The following is a 27561-nucleotide window of genomic DNA, read 5'->3' as shown; positions in this document are numbered from 1 at the left end:
GGGTGGCTGCTTGGGGGGTTCTTGGGAAACCAGGGCTTGTGCCGGTCCACTGGTAGGCAATGCCGTGACCCTTACATGGCTGGCTGCTTGGCCTGGGGGTTCCCTGGAATGGTTCTAACCCGTTGGTTGTTGGGGCCAACCACCTGGGGGGGTGGGTCTTGACTATATTATGTTTCTGCCCCTCCTACTGGTCTTGTTGTGGTTCTTCCTTTTTAGTTGTGAAGAATGTTTTCTGCTAGTCTTCAGGTCATTGATAGCTGTTCTGTAAAGAGTTGTAATTTTGGTGTGCTCCTCAGAGTAGGTGAGCTCAAGGTCTTCCAACCTGGCCGTCTTGTCCACATCTCTGCATATATCAGTGTGTTTTTTATTTGATACTTGCTTAGTAGACTCTTACGTGTTTGCACTGCATTTGGTCTCATGTTGAATATTTTCTTCCAAACAATTGATAATATAAATAAAACAAGCATTAATAAACTTTTGCTGTTTCATGTTTTAAGAGAATAAAAATATATTTACAAATATGCTCATGAATTTATGCTAATGTGATGTCAGTGGTGACTATATATGAATTTCAAGATATAGATGAATTTTGTAATTGTCTAAAAAACAAAATTACAAAGATAGATATAACATAGGGGCAAATGGCTGGAAAAATGTCTGAATGAAAGAATAAAACAAATGCAGTCATTTGAAGCCTAGAATAACCCAGTAAAGAATAGTTTACAAATTATCCAGGAAAAGCCACTGCCTCCTGGTCATTACATACTAACCTCTAGTCTAGCAGTGGGAGGTGAGCTAATCTAGTTCTGAATTCTATGAATGAGAAAATGAACTCAGATCCCAAAGACACTGATTTCTAATGACTTATTAAAGGCTTTGGAAGAAGTATCTACATACACATTCCTGACACAATTGCTCCAAGATAACAAGACATGGAGTTATTTAACTAGTATTTCCATTGCACCTCTCTGCGTCTTGATACAAAAGCTAACCTCAAGCACGGCGAGAATTCCTGAGGAAAGTACAAGGCTAATTTCAATTATTATAGTCATCTTTGCCTTGGAAAGAGCAAATGAACCAGCAGGTCCCAAATCTGCTTGGTCTTAACCCCATAAATGATGGGATTTAACATAGGTGGAATGAGAATATAGACATTGGCCAGCAGAACGTGAATATGGAGTGGGATGTGGTGTCCAAACCGCTGCGTGAGGACTGAGAAGATCCCGGGTCCATAAAAGAGGATGATGACGCAGACATGGGAGCCACACGTGTTGAGAGCTTTGTGACGAGCATCTCGGGATGGCATGTGGAAGACGGCACGGAGAATCAGCATATATGAAACAAAAATTAGCACAACATCTAAGACCAAAGTTGACATTAGGACAAAAAAGCCATACCAAATGTTCAGTCGGATATCGTTACAGGAAATTTTCGCCAGGACAATGTGCTTACAAGCAGTGTTAGGGAGGATGTAATTTTTACAAAAAGTCAGTCTTTTCGTAAGAAATATTACAGGAAAAACTGTACAATAACTTCTCAGAAAGATAGTTACTCCAATCTTCCCAATCAGCGTGTGTGTCAGAATAGTGGTGTATCTCAGAGGGTGGCATATGGCAACGTAGTGGTCAAACGCCATCACCAGCAGGGTGCCTGACTCATAGATGAAGGTGGAAGAGAGGAAAAACACCTGTGTGATGCAGCGACCCAGGGAGATCTCCCCAGCACGGAACCAGAAGATGGCCAGGGCCTGAGGCACTGTGCAGGTGGACAGGACCAGGTCGGCCCCGGCCAGCATGCACAGGAACAGGAACATGGGTTCATGCAGGCTGCGCCTCGTGAGGATGATGAAGATGAGCAGGCTGTTCCCAAGCAGGGCGGTGGCGTAGGAAATGAAGAAGGGGATGGAAATCCACAGGTGCTGGTCCTCGAGGCCGGGGATGCCCAGCAAGTAGAAGACGGTGTGGCTGACCCCAGTGCGGTTTAAGGCAGTCATGCTGAGGGAGATGTTTCAGAACTTCATGCCTATTCATGGAGACAGAGGAAAACTCAGATTCCCTGCAAACATTTTCTTTTATTTTACCAGATGGTTTTGGCGTCTCTTAGATCCCATTCCATTCTGAGGATGCCAGTAGTTGTGATGTATACAAAAATAAATAAGATATGACTTGTTTTCTGAATGAAATTTCAATCTCATGAGCAATATAGATTCCTGTCTGAGTACAGAATATTAAATGAGTAGGTTAATAATGATTAACATCTGGTGGTGCAAAATTAGGCGAAAACAGGAACACAATGGCAGGAGTAATTCACTCTGTATCCGTGCTGGTTTTAAGAAGGAGTTAATTTTGAACTCACCGTTGAAGATGGTTTGGGGTGTCAGTAGCTGGCAGGGGTACCAAGTGGAGAAGGGAACACGGACATTTGGGGATTTACTGAGAACCACTCGACGTGAAAATGTCAAGTTTGCTCAGTGCCGTTTTCATCTTCGCGTGGTTGCGACACAGCAAATCGCAGTAATTGGAGAAAGATGGCAGCCAAAACAGATTTGCTCAAAATGCAAATTACAGATCCTGAACTCAACTGTAAGTAAATGATCAGCCATGATGAGTTAAGAAACTGGAGAGCATTTTGGATATCCTACCCTGGCAACTAGTGGAAGATAAATTGGAAGGGAGAAACACAGAAAAGACTAGAATGTCAGGAAACTGGAATATTTGCCCTAGCATTGTAAATTAATATATTTATGGATTACTGCCACAGGGACATGGATAGGATCAATTTTCTTTTTGTCTTTTTTTTTTTGGGCTGCACCCGCAGCATGTGGAAGTTCCGAGGCTAGGGATTGAATAGGAGCTGTAGCTGCTGGTCTACGCCACAGCCACAGCAATGCCAGATCCAGGCTGCATGTGTGACCTACACCACAGCTCATGGCATTCTTAACCCACTCAATGAGGCCAGGGGTTGAACTCAAGTCCTCATGCATACTAGTGGGGTTTGTTACCACTGAGTTATTATGGAAACTCCAGGATCAATTATTTTTTTAATCCCAATTCTAGGGACTAGTGTAAAAATGCTACCTATGGTGCCCCATTAATGGCTTCTAACAACTCAGGGAAGTAGGTAGGTATTGTCATCACCTAATTTCCAAAATAGGCTCAAGAATCTTGTCACAGCTCTAAGGAATACAGCTGAGGTTTGCAGATTTTAAAATTTACCACATAAATTTTCGTCTTCTGTGAATGGATTAAGGAGCAAAAGACCTTTCTGAACTGAATGAAACCGAGAAGGGCTTGTGGCAATGGGGAGGGCATCAGGGAGGAGAAGAACAGGTGAATTCCCTGAGCACGTAGCTATACTCTATCCTTTTGACTGCAGAATAAAGATAGGGGTAATATAACATGAGTTTTGAAATTGTATTTGAAACCACATCAATTTTTGATGTGTTATCTTGTCACGTCTCTCGGCAACAGTGATAAAATTTTGGTAAAGACCTAAAGTACGTGTGTGTCATGGATCCAGGCCAGCTGAAGGCTGAGAAGGTCCAGATATACTTCTGTTACCCGTCCTACTGCAGAAGAAGAGGGGCTGAGTGTTAACATGGAAGGAGGGCCAGTGGGCCCAAATTCTAAGAGCCACTGGCCAAGAAAGAAAAAAGGTTAAGTTGTTTCAGATTCTAGAAGAAACAGGTGGTTTGGTGGGCTGAGGTCTCATGGTCCCCCCGAATCAATACCTTAAGTGGTTATTTGTAAAAGAAGTTGTTTTGCATCATGGAGGGCAAACTCTAGTGCTTCTCTGCTTTCTTGTCCACCCTGATTATACGTTGAGCTTGATTCACATGCCATCTCTGTTCTCAGGAGGTGAGACGGGGGCGAAACTCAGGTAGTGAGAAATTTAGGAATCCATGAAATTATAAAGTATGCAGATTAACAACGTTCAAGATCTCTGCTTTTTTTTTTTTCCAGGCCCGAATGAAGATCCAGCACATAGTAAATCACATAATCATTTGTTCTCTGCCATTTCAGGTTTGATTATTCTCACCTCTACATCTATTTTCCAGATTGGAAAAATCCTCTCCTTTTAAACATTCCTAATCTATCCTCTAAGTCATGGCTAAAATTGTCCTAAAAATAAAATCATGGAAAAGAAGCCCAGTAAAATATTGTGAGCACGTCCCTGCTGTGGGCAGTCATTATCACCAGGTCAGTGTATGGCCATACAGCCAATAGGAGATTACACACCATCCCAAGGAAACCATCCCCCTGAAGGAGATGGAAGAAATTGACATAAATATGAAGATGCCATCTAGGGGGATATGTGTGCGCTGTATGCTGACAAAGTTATAACAAGAAAAGATTATAAAAGTGAAGCAACATAAATGTTGCAAAGAGGAGCCTGAGGAGGACCGGCTTACAGATGAGGATGGACACTGGACACTTTGGGAGTAAAGAGGAGGCAGAGGAGAGAGTCTGTGGAACTCAGTCTTGGGGGGTCTGGTCTACGGGTAAAATTGTGAGTTCTCGATGTTTGTTTAATCAAATCCAAAACAAATTGCCAAATGCCTCATGAATGTTCCCCCAGTGTTGATCCAGAGAGCTTCCGTATCCTGGAGAATTTATCATCCCTTTTTGTTCCTGAGATAGCTGTCCCTATTCGGGATATTTTTCACCATCTGCCCATTATGTCAGCAATGTACTTGTGAGAATTTTCTCCCCACAAGTCATTTATTGCCTCTGATTTCACAAGGAGTCTAATCATCAGAGCATCTATCTCAAGACTAGGAGCAAATTTGACTACCTGGCAATGTTCCCCCTATTAATTTTAAATTTTCTAAGGTTTGTGGATTGTCTTTTTCCTTTGGGCAGTTCCAGACCTCAGCATATTAAGGCAAAGTGTAACTCCTCAAAATGTTCAACGGAACAACCACATGACAAATGCATTGGATGGGTGTGCTGAAGGATCAGTAAGGGCAGCCATGAATAGCCCTCCTTAATGCCTTGGGTATTTGGAGTCGTAGGATCTGCGGTCAACATACAGCCTTCTCTGGAGGGGCTTAGGGATCCTTGGTGCTGAGAGGTAATGAACAGCTTCATGTCTTCCCATTCTCATTTCCCAGACACGAGGCTCCCGCCTCCTGGGACAGCCCACGTTTATGGCTGTGGCTCAGTGGTGGGATGGGCACATGGGGGCAGGTACAAGTGGCTCCAGCACACAACTGCTTTGGCCTCCCCAACTGTGTTTACTTGACTCTAGACAATGGTCCTAATATTTTCAACCACTTACTTTAGGTTGCATAACTACTGCTCTGTGTAGGGTCTTCTTGGTGGAAATTTCACTCCACAGCAATAAAATGTCACTCACCTATTTTAAATGGAGTTCTCACAGGTTAGACTGGGATAAGTCACAACAGGGCCATCAGAGTGATGTGTACCAGGGAACTGAGATTTTATGTATTTACCTCAAAGCCTTAGGGGAAGCTCTTACCTTAGGGATGCCAGATTTAGAGCTGCCTTTTCAACATCTCGTTTGTCTCACATATGTGGATCATATCATTATGGATCTTTAAGCCTGCCCTTTCCACTCTTTTCCTCTATACATCCCTTGATTAGGTGGGCTCATATATGTATTTCTAATAGAATGTTAGTATTACCACAAATATTCCTATTTCCATTTTAATGGCAATTAATAAATATCAATCTTGTTTTCAATCAGTACACCTAAAATCAGCATAATTATTTTTTTTAATTTTTTTTTTTTTTTGCTTTTTAGGGCTGCACCCGTGGCATGTAGAAGTTCCCAGGCTAGGGTTTGAATCAGAGCTGTATCTGCCAGCCTATGCCAAAGCCACAGCAATGTGGGATTTGGGCTGAGTCTGCCACCTATACCACAGCTCATGGCAGTGCTGGACCCACTGAGCAAGGCCAGGGATCAAACCCACATCCTCATGGATCTTAGTCGGGTTACTTAACCACTGAGCCACGAAGGGAACGCCAAAATAATTATTTCACAAACACATTACACAAAAGAGTTACATTGTAACTGAGACAGACTTAAATTTATACTATATTTCATGGCCAAGATGGTGGAGTAGGAAGACCCTGAGCTCACCTACTCCATGGGCACAGCAAAATTACAACTCTTTGTAGAGAAACTATTGATGAGAAAGACCTCAAGACAAGTAGAAAATATTTTTTACAACAAAGCTATACAAATGTAAAGATCAGTGGAAGTGGCAGAGATGCAATATAGTCAAGACCACACCACCAGGCAGGTGCCTTGAAAATGGGAGGATAATAACAATTGCAAAGGTTCTCCCAAGGAGTAAGAGGTTTGAGCCTTACATTGGGCTCCTCCTGCACTGGGAAGATGAGTCCCCAGAAAGTCTGGCTTTGAGGGACAGTGCAGATCACATATAGGAGAGACTGAAGGTTTTAGGAAACAGATTTTTCTCTTGAGGGATGTGTGTAAAATCTAACAAATCCCAACATAAAAAAGGCAGTAATTTGAAATCAGCCTGAGTCAGCATTACTTGCTGATCTTAGAGAGTCTCCTGGAAAGGCAAGAGGCAACTGAGATTTTTCCTGGGGACACAGATGCTCATGACAGTCATTTTGGGGAGCCCATTCTGTCATGACACTGGTGCTGGCACACACCATGGTGGAGTCCTCACTGTATCTTATTAGCATTGGGGGCTTACCTGCCCATCTGTGGGCTGCTATTAGCCTTGAATCTCCCTGGTCCCCACAGCAAGCCACCTTGGGACCCAGCCCACTGTACCAGTTTGGATAGCGCCAGTTGCAGCTCCCCCACAGCCAGTCCCTGGAGCCAACTACCATGGGAGCTAGACCTGCCCACGGGTGAGCAGACCCCAGGACACCCCCTAGGTTCTGCAGCTGCAGTACAACATCGTTCCATCTACAGGTGGGCTGTCAACCATCCAATGAGGTAGGGCCTGGTGGCCAACCACTCTGGGGGACAGACCTGCCTAACAACATGCCCACAGTATTTGGGCCCATGCAGTTCACATAAGGGGTGCCCATAGAGCATATAGTCCTGGTGACCAGAGGGGAGTGTTCTTATGGGTCCACTAGGAGTCTTCTATATAATAACACTTCTCCAAGATCAGGAAACATAAGTGACCTACCTAATACATAGAAATAAACACAAAGAATTAGGCAAAATAAGGAGATGGAAGAGTGTGTTCCAAGCAGAGGAACAGGACAAAACTCCAGAAGAACTAAGCAGAGTGGAGATTAAAAACAATCTACCCAAAGAGTTCAAGGTCATGATCTAAAAGATGCTCGACATGCCTGGGAGAAGAATGAATGAGCACAGTGGGAGATTCAACAAAGAGAAAATACAAAGAAGAAGCAAACAGAGATGAAGAAGATAATAACTGAAATAAAACAGGCACAAGAAGGAATAAACAGTAGATTGGAGGACACAGAGGAATGAATCAGTGAACAGAAAGTGCAGTGGAAATCACCTAAGATGAAGAGAAAAAGGAAAAAAGAATTAAATAAAATGAGAATGATTTAAGTGACCTTTAAGATAACATCAAGTGCACTAGCATTTGCATTATAGGAGTCCCAGAAGGAGAAGAGAGAGAGAGAGAAGGGAGAAGAGAACGTCTTTGAAGAAATAATAGCTGAAAACGTCTCTAAACCTAGGAAGGAAACAAATGTCCAGGTCCATGAGTTACAGAATTCCAAACAAAATGAAGCTGAGGGCCACACCAAGGCACATTTTTGTTTTGATTATTTATTAATTTATTTTTAATTACTCAATGAATTTTATTACATTTATAGTTGTACAACAATCATCACAACCAAATTTTATACCATTTCCATCCCAAACCCTCAGTGCATCCCCCCACACCCCAACCTGTCTCATTTGGAAACCATAAGTTTTTCAAAGTCTGTGCATCAGTATCTGTTCTGCAAAGAAGTTTGTTGTGTCCTTTTTTTAGATTCCACATGTAAGTGAGAGCATTTGATGTTGATGTCTGACTGACTTCACTTAGCATGATAATTTCTAGGTCCATCCATGTTGCTAAAAATGCCATGATTTCTTTCCTTTTAATGGCTGAGTAATATTCCATTGTGTATATATACCACATCTTCTTTATCCACTCCTCTGTCGATGGACATTTAGGTTGTTTCCATGTCTTTGCTATTGTATATAGTGCTGCAGTGAAGATTGGAGTACATGTGTCTTTTAGAGTTATGGTTTTCTCTGGATAGATAGATGTCCAGGAGTGGGATTGCTAGATCAAATGGTAGTTCTGTTTTTAGTTTTCTGAGGAACCTCCATACTGTTTTCCACATTGGTTGCACCAATTTACAATCCCACCAACAGGGTAATAGGGTCACTTTTTCTCCAGCACTTATTGTTTGTAGACTTTTTGATGATGGCCATTCTGACCTGTGTAAGGTGGCACCTCATAATGGGTTTGACTTGCATTTCCCTAATAATTAGTGATGCTGAACATCTTTTCATGTTTTTTTTGGCCATCTGTATGTCTTCTTTGGAGAACTGTCTGTTTAGATCTTCTGCCCATTTTTTGATGGGGTTGTTCGTTTTTTCTGGTATTGAGCTACAGAAGATGTTTATAAATTTTGGAGATACTCCCTTGTCAGTTGATTCATTTGCAAAGATTTTCTCCCATTCTAGTGGGTTGTCTTTTTGTTTTGTTTAGGGTTTCCTTTGCTGTGCAGAAACTTTTTAGTTTAATTAGGTCCCATTTGTTTATTTTTTATTTTACTGTCATCACTCTAAGAGGTGGATCTGAGAATATGTTTCTCTCCTTTAAGTCAGAGAGTGTTTGGCCTATGTTTTCCTTTAAGAGTTGTATAGTATCTGGTCTTATATCTAGGTCTTTAATCCATTTTGAGTTTATTTTTGTGTATGGTGTTAGGGAGTGTTCTAATTTCCTTCTTTTCCATGTGGCTGTGCAGTTTTCCCAGCACCACTTATTGAAGGGGCTGTCTTTTCTCCATTGTATATTCTTGCCTCCTTTGTCATAGACTGTAGGTGCATGGGTTGAATTCTGGGCTTTCATCCTGTTCCAGTGATCTATATGTCTGTCTTTGTGCCAGTACCATATGGTTTTGATGATTGTCACTTTGTAGTATAGTCTGAAGCCAGGGAGCCTGATTCCTCCAGCTCCATTTTTCTTCTTGAGGATGTCTTTGGCAATTCTGGGTCTTTTGTGCTTCCAAACAAGCTTTAGCATATTGTGTTTGAGTTCTGTGAAAAATGTCCTTGGTAATTTGATAGGATTGCATTGAATCTGTAGATTGCCTTGGGTAGTATAGTCATTTTGATGACAGTGATTCTTCCAATCCAAGAGCATGGTATATCTTTGCATCTATTTGTGTCCTCTTTGATTTCTTTCATCAGTGTCTTAGAGTTTTCAGAGTGCAGGTCTTTAGTCTCTTTAGGTAGGTTTACTCCTAGGTATTTTATTCTTTTGGATGCAATGGTAAATGGAATTGCTTTCCTAATTTCTCTTTCTGATCTTTCATTGTTAGTATGTAAATGCAGTCGATTTCTGTGTATTAATTTTGTGTGCTGTGACCTTGCCAAATTCATGGATGAGCTCCAACAGTTTTCTGGTAGAGTCTTTAGGATTCTCTAGGTGTAGTATCATGTCACCAGCAAACACTGATAGTTTTCATCTTCCTTTCCAATCTGGATTCCTTTTATTTCTTTTACTTCTCTGATTGCCATGGCTAGGACTCCCAAAACTATGTTGAATAGTAGTAGTTGTCCCTGATCTTAGTGGGAATTCTTTCAGCTTTCAACAATTGAGAATGATGTTAGCTGTGAGTTTGTCATATATGGCCTTTATCATGTTGAGGTAGGTTCCCTCCATGCCCACTTTCTGAAGGGTTTTTATCAGAAATGGTGTTGGATTTTGTCAAAGGCTTTTTCTGCATCTGTTGAGAGGATCACATTGATTTTATTCTTCAGTTTGTTAATGTTGTGCATCACACTGATGGATTTGTGGATATTGAAGAATCCTTGCATCCCTGGGATAAACCCCATTGACCATGATGTACAATCCTTTTAAGGTATTCTTGGATTTGGTTTGCTAGTATTTTCCTGAGGATTTTTGCATCGATGTTCATCAGTGAAATTGGCCTGTAGTTTTGTTTCTTTTTTTGTGTGGTATCTTTGTCTGGTTTTGGTATCAGGGTGATGGTGGTCTCATAGAATGAGTTTGGGAGTGTCCCTTCCTCTGCAACTTTTGGGAAGAGTTTCAGAAGGATAGGTGTTAGCTCTTCTCTAAATGTTTGATAGAATTTGCCTGTGAAGCCATCTGGTCCTGGACCTTTGTTTGTTGGAAGTTTTTAAATCACAGTTTCAATTTCAGTTCTTGTGATGGGTCCATTCATCTTTTCTATTTCATCTTGGTTTAGTCTTGTAAGATTGTATTTTTCTAAGAATTTGTCCATTTCTTCTAGGTTTTCCATTTTATTGGCATATAGTTGTATGTAGCAGTCTCTTATGATCCTTTGTATTTCTGCGATGTCCATTGTTACTTCTCCTTTTTCATTTCTAATTTTATTGATTTGAGTCCTCTTTCTTTTTTTCATGATAAGTCTGGCTAAGGGTCAATTTTGTTGATCTTTTCAAAGAACCAGCTTTTTGTTTCATTGATCTTTTCTATGGTTTTCTTCATTTCTATTTCATTGATTTCTGCTCTGATGTTTATGATTTCTTTCCTTATACTAACTTTAGGTCTTGTCTGTTCTTCTCTCTCGAGCTGCTTTAGAGGTAGAGTTAGGTTGCTTATTTGAGGTTTTTCTTGTTTCCTGAGGTGGGTTGTATTGCTATAAACTTTCCTCTTAAAGGGCTTTTGCTGCATCCCATAGGTTTTGGGGTGTCGTATTTTTGTTGTCATTTGCTTCTAGGTATTTTTTAATTTCTTCTTTGATTTCTTCAGTGATCCATTGGTTGTTTAGTAGCATGTTGTTGAGTCTCCACGTGTTTGTGTTTTTTGCGGTTTTTTTCTTGCTGTTGATTTGCAGTTGTGGTTGGAAAAGATCCTTGATATGATTTCAATTTCCTTAAAGTTACCGAGGTTGGATTTGAGCCCAGGATGTGATCAATCTTAGAGAATGTTCCATGTGGACTTGAGAAGAATGTGTATTCTGTTGCATTTGGATGGAATGCCCTATAAATGTCTATTAAGTCCATCTGGTTTAATGCTTCATTCAGGGTCTGTGTTTCCTTATTGATTTTCTGTCTGTATGATCTGTCCATTTCTGTAAGTGGGGTGTTAAGGTCCCCCACTATGATTGTGTTATTGTCGATTTGTCCTTTTAAGGTTGTTATCAGTTGCCTTATATATTGTGGTGAACCTATGTTGGGTGCATAGATATTTAAAATTGTTATATCTTCTTCTTGGATTGATCCTTTGATCATTAGGTAGTGACCTTCCTTGTCTCTTAAAATATTCTTCATTTTAAGGTCTGTTTTGTCTGATATGAGTATTGCTACTCCAGCTTTCTTTTGGTTCCCATTTGCATGGAATATTTTTTTCCATCTGCTCACTTTCAATTTGTATGTGTCCCTAGAAGTGAAGTGGGTCTCTTGAAGACAGAATATATATGGGTCTTGTTTTTGTATCCCTTCATCCAGTCTACGTCTTTTAGTTGGGGCATATAGTCCATTAATATTTAAGGTAATCATTGATATGTATGTTCTTATTGCCATTTTATTGACGGTTTTGGATTTGTTTTTGTTGCTTTTTTTCTTCCCTTCTTCTCTTGTTCTTTCCTCTTGTGGTTTGATGACTATCTTTAGTGTTGTATTTGAGTTGATTTTTCTTGTTTGTTTGTGTATCAGTTGTAGATTTTTGATTTGCAGTTGCCCTGAAGTTTTGACATAGGAATATATATATATGATTGTTGTGAGTTGCTTGTCTTTTAATTGCAAGTGAATCTCCAGTGTCCTATATTTGTACCCTACTCTTGTGATTTCTGATTTTGACAGCATAATTTTTCATGGATTATTTCCTATCTTTACTGTATATGTGCCTTTATAGCTGAGCCTTGTCATTTGTGGTATTTTTGTTTCTAGTTGTGGCCTTTTGTTTTCTGCTTAGAGAAGCTCCTTTAGTATTTGTTGTATAGCTGGTTTAGTGTTGCTGAATTCTCTTATCTTCTGCTTATCTGCAAAGCTTTTGATTTCTCCTTCAAATCTGAATGAGTGTTTTGCTGGGTAAAGTAATCTTGGTTGGAGCTTTTTTCCTTTCATCACATTATGTGTATTTTGCCACTCCCTTCTGGCCTGCAGAGTTTCTGATAAGTTAAGTTATAAGGCCTGATAACCTTATCAGGATTCTCTTGTATGTTATTTGTTTCTTTCCCCTAGCTGCTTTCAATATTTCAGTCTTTAATTTTGGTCAGTTTGATTAATATGTGTCTCGGGGTGTTGCTCCTTGGGTTTATTTTATATGGTTCTTGCTGCACTTCCTGGATTTGAGTGAGTGGTCCCTTTCCCATGTTAGGGAAATTTTCAGGTACTATCTCCTTGATATAATTTTTCTGTCCCTTTCTCCTTCTCTTGTCCTTATGTTATCCCTATAAATATGGATGTTGGTGCATTTAACATTGTCCTAGAGTTCTCTGAGACTCTCTTCATTTCTTTTCAATCTTTTTTCTCTTTTCTCTTCTGAATCAGAAATTTCCACTATTATGTCCTGCACCTCGCTTATTTGTTCTTCTGCCTCCTATATTCTGCTATTGGTTGCTTCTAATGAATTTTTTATTTCAGTTATTGTATTTTGCATCTGCACTTGCTTTAAGTTTTAAATCTTGTATTTCTTTGCTCAGTGTTTGCTGTAAATTACCCATCTTTGCCTCCAGTTTATTTCCAGTGTCTTGCATCATCTTCAGCATCATCTATTTAAAGTCTTTTACCTGGAGGCTGATAATCTCCAGATCACTTAGCTGTTTTTCTGTTTTTTTTTTTCTTTCTCCCTTATCTGAGTTATAGTTCTCTGTCTTTTCATTTTAATAGATTTTTGGCGTGGTGTCCTTTTTGCAGACAATAGAATTGTAGCCTTTCTTACTTCTGATGCCTGCCCCCCTTGTGCCCAAGGCACATTTTAATTAAACTGACAAAAGTTAAAGATGAAGAGAGAATCTTAAAAACAGCATGAGAAAGGCAACTAGTTACATACAAGTAGACTCCCATCACACCGTCAGCTGACTTTTCAGTGAAAACTTTGCAGGTCTGAAAAATGTGTGACATGATGTATTCAAAATGATGAAAGGAAAAAAAAAACCCTAAAACAAAAAGATTTGAAGGAGAGAGAAAGAGTTTTATAGATAAGCAAAAGGTAAGAGTTCAGTACTACAAACCAGCTTTATCATAAATGTTAAAGAGACTTCTCTAAGTGGAAAGGAAAGGACTACAACTAGATATATGAAAATTATAAAATGGAAAAAAATCTTACTTTCCCGCAAACACACAGTAAAGGTAGTAGATCAACCACTTATATAGCTAGTAGGAAAGTAAAAGGACAAAAGGAGTAAAATCATCTATAGCCACATAAGTAGTTAAGGGATATATGAAACAAAAAGATGTAAAATATGATGTCAAAAACCATAAATGTGGGGATGCATAAAGTCCAGAATTGTAGGAATGTGTTTGAATTTGAATTTGATTAGCAACTATATATATATACCTCATTGTATAAATTATATATCTCATTGTAACCACAAACCAAAAATCTATTATAGATACACAGAAAAGAGGAAGGAATACAAACATAACACTAATGGTAGTATCAAAACACTTGAGACTTGGGAGTTCCCGTCATGGCACAGTGGAAACAAATCTGACTAGGAACCATGAGGTTGTGGGTTCAATCCCTGGCCTTGATCAGTGGGATAAGGATCTGTTGTTGCTGCAAGCTGTGGTGTAGGTATGGCTTGGATCCTGCATTGCTATAGCTGTGGCATAGCACAGCTGTAGCTCTGATTAGACCCCTAGCCTGGGAACCTCCATATGCCTTGGGTGTAGCCCTAAAAAACAAAAAACAAACAAACAAACCAATAAAACACAAACCACAAGAGAGCTAAAGAAGAAGAAAGGATTAAAAAGATAATCAATTCAATAACAATGAAAAAATAGCAGTATGTACATTCTTATCAATAATTACTTTAAATGTAAATGGACTAAATGCTCCAATCAAAAGACAGAGTAGCTGAAGGGATTAAAAAAAAAAAAAGCCCATATATATGCTGCCTACAAGAGACACTTCAAATCTAAAGACACACAGACTGAAAGTGAAAGGGTGGATAGAGATATTCCATGCAAATAAAAATTAAAAGAAATATGTGTAGCAATACTTATATTAGACAAAATAGATTTTAAAACAAAGACTATAACAAGAGATAAGTAGGACATTACATAATGATCAAGGGCTCAATCCACAAAGAAGATATAACAATGGTAAAAATATATATGCACCCAACATAGGAGCACCTAAATACATAAAGCATATAATAACAAAAAGGGAGAAATTGATGATAACACATTGATTAGTAGGGAGCTTCAACACCCCACTTACATTAATGAACAGATAGCACAGACAGAAAATCAATAAGGAAACACTGCCCTTAAATGATACACTTGAGCAAATGGACTTAAATATATATTTTTTCTTTTTATTTAATTAGTCTTACATAAATTTATATACAAATTTCCTTCTGTGTGACTTTTTTCTTCTTTCTTCATTTTCTTTTCCTTTCCTTTCTCTCTCTCCTTTCCCTTTCTTTCTTCTCTCCCCTTCCTTCCTTCCTTTTCCTTTTCTTATCTTTTCTTTCCTCTTCTTTTGGTATAGCTGAAACTTCCCAAGTTGACTCTACAAAAGCTCCCCCAGATCTGTTTTTGTTTGTAGATAACTGTCCAACTTGTCCAGCCTTTGAGCTCTGGGGAAGGACATGGAAGCTGTGTTCTCTTTAATCACCATTTTCCCTCTCCTCTTCATTCTCCTTTAAAGCAGAACACCTCCTCAGGCTTTCCTTGCCTTTTGTGGCATTGTCATTTTCAAGGAGTACAGATCCTCCCTTTTTGGTGTAATATCTGTCAATTTGAGTTTTTCTGATCATTTCCTCATGAGTTGATAGCAGCTATGGACTTTTGCTAGGAAGACAACTAATTGATATTGTGCTATCCTCAGTGGATCATATCAGGAGGCATGTGTCATCCTTTTTTGTCTCATTATAGAGGTATCGATTTGACCTATTAAAGTGGTTCTACTGTATTTCTCCCCAAAAGGATGGCTTTCTTTTTGAGGCTGTTGGAATGCACTGTTCCATAATGGATTTATCTCAGAGAGTTTTGAATCATTCATTATTCCTGCCAGAGCCAGCTATCATTATGATGCTTGCAAAATGGTATATTCTTGTCTTGATGATTGCTTCTACATTTGTTATTTCACATTTTAGTGTAAAGGAGACTTTTATCTTCTCTATGCTTGCTTTGCATTTTTTTATTATTGGTTTTGACTCATTAATTTGTTTTAATTCAATGTGTTGTAACTCAATGATACTAATGTTCATTTTCATAGGATAACATAACATATTTCTCTCTAGAATTTTCTTATGATTTTTTTCAAAGACATAGCAAAAATAAAGGAATTTTATAGTGAGTGTCTATATACCCACCACCCATATTCTGCCATCAACATCTTACTATACTTTTTCTATATATACCTATTATCTAGTATTCCTTTTATCCATCCTTTTATTCATCAGTTTATCTTATTTAGAAATATATTTCATGTGGACTTTGCTCTCACAAAAAGAATGAGTGGACATTCCACAGGGGGAAAGTATTTGGAGATTTATGGCTTAACTACTTCTCTAAACTCTTAAAATTTGCAGCTCTATTCTGCTCTCTCTTCCAACCCAATGAATTGATGTACTTGTATATCAATTTACATTTCCTGGCTTAACTCTTAAGAAACAAAAGGGATTATTATAGAAGATTTGGAAAATGAATTATAAAAATGGAAACTATGTTGAATGTAAAACAACCAGAAGCAAGAATCAGACCCTAGCTTACCTGTGACTGTACATGAGGCTTTCAAATGTTTCCTTTGACACATAGGGATATTCATTTCCATTCATTTTATAACTCTTTTTGAAAGGAGCATTATCTATCAAAAAAAGATATTTTTAAAAAGGAAAAAATATTTCAAAATAGATTGTAGACATCAGTACACTTTCTTATAGACACTTGAGCACATATATCATCAATAGGAATTTAATTGTTTAAAGTTTTTTTTTAAAAAAAAAACAGCTCTAAGATACAGTTTACATAGTATACAAGTCATCAGTTTCACATATATAGTTCAATGTTTTTTTAGAAAGTATATTCACAGATATGTGTAGCTATCACCATGGTCAGTTTTAGAACATTTTCATCACCTCAAACCTCACTATCACTCCCCAACCTCCCATTCACCATAGCCCTAAGCAACCACTAATGTACTTTCTGTCCCCATAGATTTGTCTATTCTGGACTTTATATAAATCGAAACATAATCCGTGCTTTTTTTGTAACTGATTTCTTCTACTTAGCATGATATTTTCAAGGTTCATCCATGAAGTAGTTATGTATCAGTACTTTATTCCTTTTTTATGGCCAAGTAATATTCTATTGCACACCTATACTTAATTTTGTTACTGCATTTACCAGTTGATGGACATTTGGGTTGTTTCTACTTTTTGGCTCTTATGCATAATGCTGCTGTGAACATTTGTGTATACATTTTTGTGTGAACATATGTTTTTAATTCTCTTAGATATATGGCTAATAGGACAGTTACTGAGTATCACATAGTCTTGATGAATTGATTGCCTTGTGTAAAGTGTCCTGCTATCCTGCTGGCTATTGTCAGGGTGCTCTCAGGAGGGTGTCTATAGTAACCTACCCCACAGAGCACAACTCTCTCACTTAAGTTTAACAGGCTTGTCCCTTGAGGGGATCTAGGCAAATCTTTAAGAACTATTTTGGCTGCTGGGTAGAGATCTCTAAATGTGCCCCATTAAAAAATATTGAAGTCTCAACAACTCACTGTGCTACAGGATATTTATCAGTGCCAGGATCCTGTTTAGAGTTAATAATATATATATATAGCTTTTTTAGGGCTGCATTCACGGCATATGGAAGTTCCCAGTTCGATCAAATCAGGGCTGTAACTGCCAGTCTATGCCACAGCCACAGCAATGCAGGATGTGAGCCACATCTGCAAACTACACCACAGCTCATGACAACGCCAGATCCCTGACCCACTGAGTGAAGCCAGGGATCGAACCCATATCCTCATGGATACTAGTTGGCTTTGTTTCTGCTGCGCCACAAGTGGAACTCTGAGAGTTAATAATAATTATTGAGTACAATTTAGCTTGTGGGGATTTTCATCTTCTTTGGTCTTATTGTTGGAGAACTGTAAGCAGTGGCTAGGGAAATGTTTTTTCTGTAAAGCCTTATTAGAGCCCTTCTGTTGGAATTTTAATTTGACCCACCAGGGGAGCCCAGCTGTGGAGTTGAGGGCTAAAGAGAAGGACCAATGGTCTCTCTTAGAATTGAGTAGATTTTGTAAACATTCGGGCAGCAATCCCTGAGACTCCTTGACATGACAGCCGGAGAAGTCCCGTCTTAGGTTAGTCCTCACTCACCAGTGCTCTTCAGGACACTTAGTGTTTTTCCTCTTTCAAAACCACATTGTGTTCAATTGACCACCCTGCTAATAGGGCCATGTCTCTTTTCTTGACCACCCTGGCTATTAAATTCTACAAAATTTTAGGTACTTTATTGTGTTTTCTTTTGGTGCTATAATAAATGAAATGATTTTTAATTTTGTTTTAATTATTTGCTGCTAGAATATAAAAGTAGGATTTATTTTTGTTTTTTAAATTTGTATCCTATGGCCTTGCTAACTCTTAGTGCTGTGTAGATTCTTAGCCTTTTCTGTATATGCAATCAATTCATCTGTTAAATATCTGTTAATAAATACAGGTTTATATCTCCCTTTCCAACCCAAATACTTTTATTTAGTTTTTAAAATCCATTTATTTTCTATTCACCTCCTGAAGGACATCTTGGTTGTTTTCACATTTTGGCAATTTTGACTAAAGCTGTTCTTAAGAGTCTTGTGCAGGTTTTTCTGTGGATATACATTTTTCAACTCATGTAGGTAAATACCAAAATATTTTTGCTGGACTATATACTAAGAGTATGTTTAGTTTTGTAAAATACTGCAAACTGTCTTTCTAGGTTGCTGCACAATTTTGTATTCTTACCAGTAATGAATGAGAATTCCTGTTACTTTATCTCCTTAACAGCATTTAGCATTGTTAATATGTTGAATTTTTCTCCATTCTAATAGGTGTGTAATGGTATCTTGTTTTAATTTTCCATTCTCCAGTGATGTATTACATTGAAGATCTTTTTATATGTGTATTTACCAGCTATATATATTCTTGAATGATATGTCTATGTAGATTTGTTTGCCCCCCCTTTCTTTTTTGCTTTTTAGGGCTGTGCAGCACAGTAGGTTAAGAATCCAACTTCAGCAGCTCAGGTTGCTGGGAAGCATGGGTTTGATCCCTGGCCTGGTGCAGTGGTTGAAAGATACAGTGTTGCCACAGATGCATTGTAGGTTGCAGCTGTGGCTCAGATTCAATCTCTGGCCCAGGGAAATTCCGTGTGCCATGGGTGCAGCCATAAAAAAATTAATTAAAAACTTCTACACTTGACGGAGGTACCATAGAAAATTAAATATAGAACAACCATACGACCCAGCAATCCCACTCATGTGCATATATCCAGACAAAACTTTCCTTGAAAAAGATACATGCACCTGTATGTTCTTTGAAGCACTATTCACAATAGCCAAGATATGGGAACAGCCTAAATATCCATCAAGAGATGAATATATTAAGAAAATGTGGTATATGTACACAATGGAATACTATTCAGTCATAAAAAGAACAAAATAATGCCATTGGCAGCAACATAGATGGAACTGGAGACTCTCATACTAAGAGAAGTAAGTCAGAAAGAGAAAGACAAGATATCACATATCTGGAATCTAGTATATGGCACAAATCAACCTTTTCACAGAAAAGAAAATTATGAACTTGGAGAACAGACTTGTGATTGCCAAGGGGGAAGGGGAGGGAGTAGGATGGACTGGGAGTTTGGGGTTAATAGATGCAGACTATTGCATTTGGAGTGGATAAGCAATGAGATCCTGCTGTATAGCACTGGAAATGGTATTGAGTCACTTATGATGGAGCATAATCATATGAGAAAAAGGAATGTATATGTGCGTGTGTGACTGGGTCATCTAGCTGTATGGTAGAAAATCGACAGAACACTGTAAACCAGCTATGATGGAAAAAATAAAAATCATTAAAAAAAACTTTTATATTTGAAAGCACATATCAAGGAAGTGAAGAGATAACCCCTTGACTGCAAGAAAATACTTTCAAGGTACATTTCTCTTAAGGGTCTCATATCTAGAATATATTAAAAACTTACAATTCACCAATACAAAAAAGTGACTAAATTAAAAACTGCATGAATCCATTTGCAGTACATTTTGAAAAAGGCAAAATGTAAGTACAGGAAGCAGATGTAAGGCTTCTAGAGCTGGTAGGAGTAGCTGACTAGGAAGGGGCACCTGGATTTTTTGGTAGAGTGGTGGAATTGTTCTACTATCTTCATTACAGTATTGATTACATGTTTATTGAAACTCATAGAAATGTAATCTATACACAGTAAATTTCACTGTATTAAATTGTATCTTTAAGACAAAGAAAAATATAATTTAGTTGAAAATGGAATCAATTTTACATATCGCTATTGGATGCCATTCAATTTTGGAAAACATGAATTATCCTAGAATTTATAAAAGGTGCATTAAATTTTTTTTGCATGTAAAAAACACATATTCAGCAAATGTTTATTAATGATTATGTTCATAACAATTTTATTTATACTGTCAATTATTAGATATAAACATTTGAGAAGAATCCACTAGTTTGCTAAAATACAGGAGACCACATAACAGCATAATTATACTTATAAATCTTAATACTTATATGTTGTTCTTAAAGCCAAAGGAAAATACATGTCACATAACATTAGCTGAAAAAAAGAAAGGCATGCAATACTTGCACAGTTCAAATATGTGAAAATATGCTTCAATGACCAAAAATATTTTGAAATTATTCAAATGATAAATTAAATAGAAGCCAAACATTAAAATAACATATGTTTTGTTTGATTTTGAATCTCTTTGGAGGAACACAGAGAAAAGCAAAGGGAGAAAAGAAACAAGGAAAAGGTCCATACTTTGACCCCATAATATTTAGGGACTCAAGGCTAAAATTAATGGACAGGCAAAATGAGGAAATGTTTTAATAAACATTACTTTTTTTGGGCAGCTGAAAAATTCGAAATATCCTGCATGTTAATAATAATGAAATGGCTAAGTAAATTATGGTTCTTCCATAAACTGACTTATTTTAAAGCCAGCTAAAATTATGTTATAAATTAATTACTGTATTAAGCTATGTGAAAAATGTTTCCAATATGTAAAATACATAAAAAACCAAGAATAAAAAAGGTAGACCACACTACTAGAAGCAAATAGTGTAACTTCTTTATGAATTTCATTATTTATAATTATTTTAAAGTGATAATTTCATAATTGTACAATTTACAAAGAAGTGTACTTTAAACATCTTGATTTAGTACCTACTCTTTCAGATGGCATAATGGACCCTAGGCAATATATAGAATGGTGAGCCTGCTCTTGACTGGGAAATGAACAGTCAATAAATAATAATTGCATGTGAGAAATGCTTTTTAAAAAGTGCTTTATGAAGGAGTTACCACTGGGGCGCAGTGGGTCAAAAAACCCCACTGCAGTGCCTCAGGTCACTGCGAAGGTGCAGATTTGATTCCCAGCTGGCACAGTGGGGTTAAAGGATCTGGTGTCGCTGCAGCTGTGGCGTAGATCATAGCTGCCACTTGGATTCAGTTCATGGCCTAGGAACTTCCATATGCCAGGGGTATAGCCATTAAAAAAAACAAGCTTTTTGAAAAACGTATGCTTGGCTAAATTCCCTATGGCACATCTTCACATAAATGCAATGGAAAGGCACTAAAAATGCCTGCAGAAATGTGTAGTTTTAGAAATGGGAATATGTCTAGATTACTTTCCTAAGTGAGGGGTGTATTCTAGAATAGTCGGTGGAATGTAGTCCAATTTAAAAAAATTATTTACTTCCCCCCACGCACAGTAGGAAACAGCAATCTTCTGCAAAATATTAGCAGTGAATATCTCTATTTTGAAAAAAATGGGTTATTTTACGCAGGTTTTATTTCTAATAGAGTGTCTAAGGTGGGATGAATGAGAAGCTTCTAGAATGAGAGAATGTTTGATCGTGTCAAATATTTCTCATGTGTCATGTAAGATGTAGAATGGATACAGAGCCCTGGATTCAGCAGTGTGGTCACTGTGACACACATGCAGTGGCAAAGGGAAAATGATCAGTGTGAGATTTAAAAAAAGGAGAGAAATATACCGAATCCTGAACATATAGACAAGTCATTCAAGGTGTTTTTCTGTGATGGAGAGGGAGAAAGATGAGGGAGAGGGAGGGGAGAAGGGGAAGAAGAGGAGGAAGGGGAGGAGGAGGAGGCAGAGGAAGGGGTAAGTCTGCAGGGGAACGGGAATGCCTGAGACTTTTGCTTGCTTCCCTCTCTCCTTCCCTCTCTCTGAGCCTTCTCTTCCCTCCCCTCCCCCCCCTTCCTTCCTTTAGATAGAACAAATAACAGAGTGTATGCGGACAGAGGTGAGCCCCTCAAAGATAACACTGTGGTGGAGTAGACAGAAGGAGAATATGTAGAACAATGTTCCAAGGTAGATAAGAGGAGAGAGAACTACTGCATCACATGAAGGATGCGACCAGCCAGGAAGGAATAGTCTATCAGTTATCCATAATTCATCTCTTTCCAAATACTTATCTCAAGTTATGGACTAGGAATGAATTAAAAAGGTGCACTGGTTTATTACGCAGACTCTGAGTGAGAAATGTTGAGAAAAACTGTAGTTTTGCTACCATTCCCAAAGTCATATCTTTTTTGGAAACAAGAGATGGGTCACCTGGTCCCGGATCTGTTTGGTTTTGATCCCGTAAATGATGGGATTCAGCACAGGAGGAGCCACAATGCAGACATTGGCTAGTAAGATGTGGATATGGGGTGGGATGTGGTGCCCAAACCGCTGAGTGAGGACTGAGAAGATCCCGGGCCCATAAAAGAGGATGATGACACAGACGTGGGAGCCGCATGTGTTGAGAGCTTTGTGACGAGCATCTTGGGAAGGGATGCGGAGGACAGCACGGAGAATCAGCACATATGAAGTGAAAATGAGCACAACATCTAAGACCACTGTTGACATTAGGACAAAAAACCCATACCAGATGTTCACTCGAATGTCATCACAGGAAAATTTGGCCAAGCCAATGTGCTCACAACCAGTGTGTGGAAGAACGTTATTTCTGCAAAAAGTTAGTCTTTTCAAAAGAAATATGATGGGGAAAAGGGTACAATAACTTCTCAGAAAGATAGTTACTCCAATCTTCCCAATCAGCGTGTGTGTCAGAATAGTGGTGTATCTCAGAGGGTGGCATATGGCAACGTAGCGGTCAAACGCCATCACCAGCAGGATGCCTGACTCAGAGATGAAGGTGGAATGGATGAAGAAGAGCTGAGTGATGCAGCGATCCAGGGAGATCTCCCCAGCACGGAACCAGAAGATGGCCAGGGCCTGAGGCACTGTGCAGGTGGACAGGACCAGGTCGGCCCCGGCCAGCATGCCCAGGAACAGGAACATGGGTTCATGCAGGCTGCGCCTCGTGAGGATGATGGAGATGAGCAGGCTGTTCCCAAGCAGGGCGGTGGCGTAGGAAATGAAGAAGGGGATGGAAATCCACAGGTGCTGGTCCTCGAGGCCGGGGATGCCCAGCAAGTAGAAGACGGTGTGGCTGACCCCGGTGTGGTTAAAGGAAAGCATACCTAGACATATGACCTTGACCTGACTTCCTGTTTACAGACATAGTTGAAATATTCCAAACTTACCTGATTCTTTTCCATATATTGAGCCGGGAACAATATAAAATGAAAAAATGAATAAGATATTATCTCTTTTTTAAAAAATGAAGTAACAATCTTACAGAGAAGATGGACACTTAAATAGCTACCCAATATAATATGTTAAGGAAATATATTAATGGTACCAAAAAAAAAAAAAAACCCTATTGTAGGAACCTAATGGAAATGAGTAATTCAGTCTATTTGGCTGTAGGATGTCATTGGATGGAGGTAAATTAGGTGGTGAATGAGATGAAGTCATTTGAGACTTTAAGGATAGACTGTTGTCATACAAGTATGTAATGGATTTTTTACAGTTTTCAGTCCTGTGGTTGTGTGATTACATCTATTATGCAAAGGTAAAAAGATAGAAACAGAAGTATTTTGGCTGTGATTACAAGTTAAGGAGCTTGGATGCTTTCCAAGTCAAGCACTAGGAGTTTTTAAATTGAGAGCATCAGATGTCCTTCTGCTTCCTTAATGCTAGACAAAAGTAAGTCTTAATATTTTCAAATGTCTACTTTAGGTCCTTCAGTCCTCTAGTCTGGATGGAGCCCTCTCCTTCCCTACCCCCCACAAGTTTACACTGCAGTGATAAATAACTTACCTGCTTCACCTGCAGTCTTCATAGCCTAGAAGTGCATCAAGGAGGACTCTAGGTATTGGGTGTCAGGAAGCAGAGAATTTTATGCGTTTTTCCCTGAAGACTCCAGGGCAAGCTGCTACCCCAGGGAACCCAGATTTAGAGCTGCATTCCCAGTGTGCCCCCTCTGTGGCTACACGTGGGTCAGGTTATGCTTCTCTGTGTCTGTCAACACCAACCCCTCCTCCACAATGCCATCCCCAGACTGGGTGTGCACATATCTTATTTCCAATAAATAGTTTACATCATTACACTAAACATTCCTCTTTCCATTTTAATGAGAATTAGTAACTATTAATCTTGTCTTAAACAGCAGAAATAAATTGACTATCAGACACTGAGACACTTAGAAGAATTTTTTTTTTTTTTTTGGTCTGTGCTCAGGGCATGTGGAAGTTCCCAGGCCAGGGTTCAAACCTGCACCACAGCATAGACCCAAGCTGCTGCAATGACAGTGCCAGATCCTTAACCCATTGTGCCACAAGGGAACTCCTGAGACACTTTAAAAAATACTTATTCCTAAAACGTTTTCTTTGTAATTTTGATAAATTTATTTATTTATTTTAAATTTTGGCAAATTTATTTTTTTTCCCGCTGTACAGCATGGGGATCAAGTTACTCTTACATGTATACATTTTTTTTCCCACTCTTTGTTCTGTTGCAATATGAGTATCTAGACATAGTTCTCAATGCTACTCAGCAGGATCTCCTTATAAATCTATTCTAAGTTGTGTCTGATAAGCCCAAGATCCTGATCCCTCCCACTCCCTCCCTCTCCCATCGGGCAGCTACAAGTTTATTCTCCAAGTCCATGATTTTCTTTTCTGTGGAGATGTTCATTTGTGCTGGATATTAGATTCCAGTTATAAGTGATATCATATGGTATTTGTCTTTGTCTTTCTGACTCATTTCACTCAGTATGAGATTCTCTAGTTCCATCCATGTTGCTGCAAATGGCATTATGTCATTCTTTTTTATGGCTGAGTAGTATTCCATTGTGTATATATACCACTTCTTCCGAATCCAATCATCCGTCGATGGACATTTGGGTTGTTTCCATGTCCTGGCTATTGCGAATAGTGCTGCAATGAACATGCGGGTGCATGTGTCTCTTTTAAGTAGAGTTTTGTCCGGATAGATGCCCAAGAGTGGGATTGCGGGGTCATATGGAAGTTCTATGTATAGATTTCTAAGGTATCTCCAAACTGTTCTCCATCGTGGCTGTACCAGTTTACATTCCCACCAACAGTGCAGGAGGGTTCCCTTTTCTCCACACCCCCTCCAGCACTTGTTATTTGTGGATTTATTAATGATGGCCATTCTGACTGGTGTGAGGTGGTATCTCATGGTAGTTTTGATTTGCATTTCTCTTATAACCAGCGATGTTGAGCATTTTTTCATGTGTTTGCTGGCCATCTGTATATCTTCTTTGGAGAAATGTCTATTCAGGTCTTTTGCCCATTTTTCCATTGGTTGATTGGCTTTTTTGCTGTTGAGTTGTATAAGTTGTTTATATATTCTAGAGATTAAGCTGTTGTCGGTTGCATCATTTGAAACTATTTTCTCCCATTCTGTAAGTTGTCCTTTTTTTTTTTTTTGGTTTCCTTTGCTGTTCAAAAGCTTTTCAGTTTGATGAGGTCCCATGGGTTTATTTTTGCTCTAATTTCTATTGCTTTGGGAGACTGACCTGAGAAAATATTCATGATGTTGATGTCGGAGAGTGTTTTGCCTATGTTCTCTTCTAGGAGTTTGATGGTGTCCTGTCTTATATTTAAGTCTTCCAGCCATTTGGAGTTTATTTTTGTGCATGGTGTGAGGGTGTGTTCTAGTTTCATTGCTTTGCATGCAGCTGTCCAGGTTTCCCAGCAATGCTTGCTGAATAGACTTTCTTTTTCCCATTTGATGTTCTTGCCTCCCTTGTCAAAGATGAATTGACCATAGGTGTCAGGGTTTATTTCCGGATTCTCTCTTTTGTTCCATTGGTCTGTCTGTCTGTTTTGATACCAGTACCACACTGTTTTGATGACTGTGGCTTTGTAGTATTTCTTGAAGTCTGGGAGAGTTATGCCTCCTGCTTGGTTTTTGTTTCTCAGGATTGCTTTGGCGATTCTGGGTCTTTTGTGGTTCCATATAAATGTTTGGATTGTTTATTCTACTTCTGTGAAAAATGTCATGGGTAATTTGATAGGGATTGCACTGAATCTGTAGATTGCTTTGGGTGGTATGGCCATTTTTACAATACTGATTTTCCCAATCCAGGAACATGGAATATCTTTCCATTTCTTTATGTCTTCTTTGATTTCTTTGATTAAAATTTTATAGTTCTCGGCATATAAGTCCTTCACCTCCTTGGTCAGGTGTATTCTGAGGTATTTGATTTTTTGAGGTGAAATTTTAAAAAGTATCATATTTTTGTATTCCTTTCCTAATATTTCATTGCTGGTATACAGAAATGCAACTGACTTCTGAATGTGAATCTTATATCCTGCTACTTTGCTGAATTTATGAATCAGTTCAAGGAGTTTTGGGGTTGAGTCCTTAGGGTTTTCTATGTATAGTATCATGTTATCTGCATATGGATGCCTTTTATTTCTTTTGTTTGTCTAATTGCTGTGGCTAGGACTTCCAAAACTATGTTGAAGAGCAGTGGTGAGAGTGGGCATCCCTGTCTTGTTCCAGATTGGAGTGAGAAGGCTTTCAGTTTTTCCCCATTGAGGATTATATTTGCTGTGGGTTTCTCATAAATGGCTTTGATTATATTCAGGAATGTTCCCTCTATACCCACTTTGGCGAGGGTCTTGATCATGAATGGATGTTGGACTTTGTCAAATGCTTTTTCTGTGTCTATTGAGATGATCATATGATTTTTGACTTTTTTTTTGTTAATGTGGTGTATGATGCTGATTGGTTTGCGTATGTTGAACCATCCTTGTGAACCTGGGATGAACCTGGTCACAGTGTATGATTTTTTTTGATATGTTATTGCATTTGGTTGGTTAAGATTTTGTTGAGAATTTTTGCATCTATATTCATCAAAGATATTGGCCGATAGTTTCCTTTTTTGGTGTTATCTTTGTCTGGTTTTGGAATGAGGGTGATGGTGGCATCATAGAATGTCTTTGCCTTCCTCAAAAAAGAAGAAAGATCCCAAATTGACAATTTAACCCTCCACCTAAACGAATTAGAAAAAGAAGAACACAAAAGACCTAAAGTCAGCAGAAGGAAGGAAATTCTAAAGATCAAAGAAGAAATCAATAAAATAGATTCAAAAAACAATAGAGAAAATTAATAAAAGTAAGAGCTAGTTCTTTGAAAAGGTAAAAAAAATGACAAACCCCTGGCCAGACTCACTAAAAAGAGGAGAGAAGGAACTCAAATAAACAAAATTATAAATGAAAAAGGGGAAATCACAACAGATTGTGCAGAAATACAAAAAACCATAAGAGAATACTATGAACAACTATATGGCAACAAATTTGACAGTCTGTAAGAAATGGACAATTTTCTAGAATCTTACTGCCTGCCAAATCTGAATCAAGAAGAAACAGACCAACTGATCACTAGAAATGAAATTGAAGATGTCATAAAAACACTCCCTACAAATGAAAGTCCAGGACCAGATGGCTTCACAGGCGAATTCTATCAAACATATAAAGAGGATCTGGTGCCCATCCTCCTGAAACTTTTTCAAAAGGTTGAAGAAGAAGGAATACTCCCAAAGA

At 38.5% G+C, this 27561-nt stretch overlaps 2 protein-coding genes across 2 annotated transcripts; both read right to left on the bottom strand.

Moving 5' to 3' along the window:
* Positions 1-1048: 1048 nt before the first annotated feature.
* LOC125111999 (olfactory receptor 52B4-like) lies at positions 1049-1993 on the bottom strand. The gene has a single exon (XM_047754238.1). It carries the CDS (start codon positions 1991-1993, stop codon positions 1049-1051), a length of 945 nt encoding a protein of 314 aa, XP_047610194.1.
* A 20181-nt stretch (positions 1994-22174) lies between these two features.
* On the bottom strand, positions 22175-23119 carry LOC125111788 (olfactory receptor 52B4-like). Its single transcript, XM_047753861.1, has one exon. The coding sequence runs from the start codon at positions 23117-23119 to the stop codon at positions 22175-22177; it is 945 nt and encodes a 314-aa protein (XP_047609817.1).
* Positions 23120-27561: the final 4442 nt, after the last annotated feature.

Source organism: Phacochoerus africanus, chromosome 11 (assembly GCF_016906955.1).
Source record: "Phacochoerus africanus isolate WHEZ1 chromosome 11, ROS_Pafr_v1, whole genome shotgun sequence".
NCBI lineage: Eukaryota > Metazoa > Chordata > Mammalia > Artiodactyla > Suidae > Phacochoerus > Phacochoerus africanus.
The sequence above is the reverse complement of the archived record's forward strand: the minus strand, read 5'-3'. Positions and strand labels throughout refer to the sequence as shown.

Excerpts from the sequence above, each read along its gene's own strand:
- LOC125111999 (XM_047754238.1), bottom strand. The coding sequence starts at position 1,993 with ATGACTGCCTTAAACCGCACTGGGGTCAGCCACACCGTCTTCTACTTG.
- LOC125111788 (XM_047753861.1), bottom strand. The coding sequence starts at position 23,119 with ATGCTTTCCTTTAACCACACCGGGGTCAGCCACACCGTCTTCTACTTG.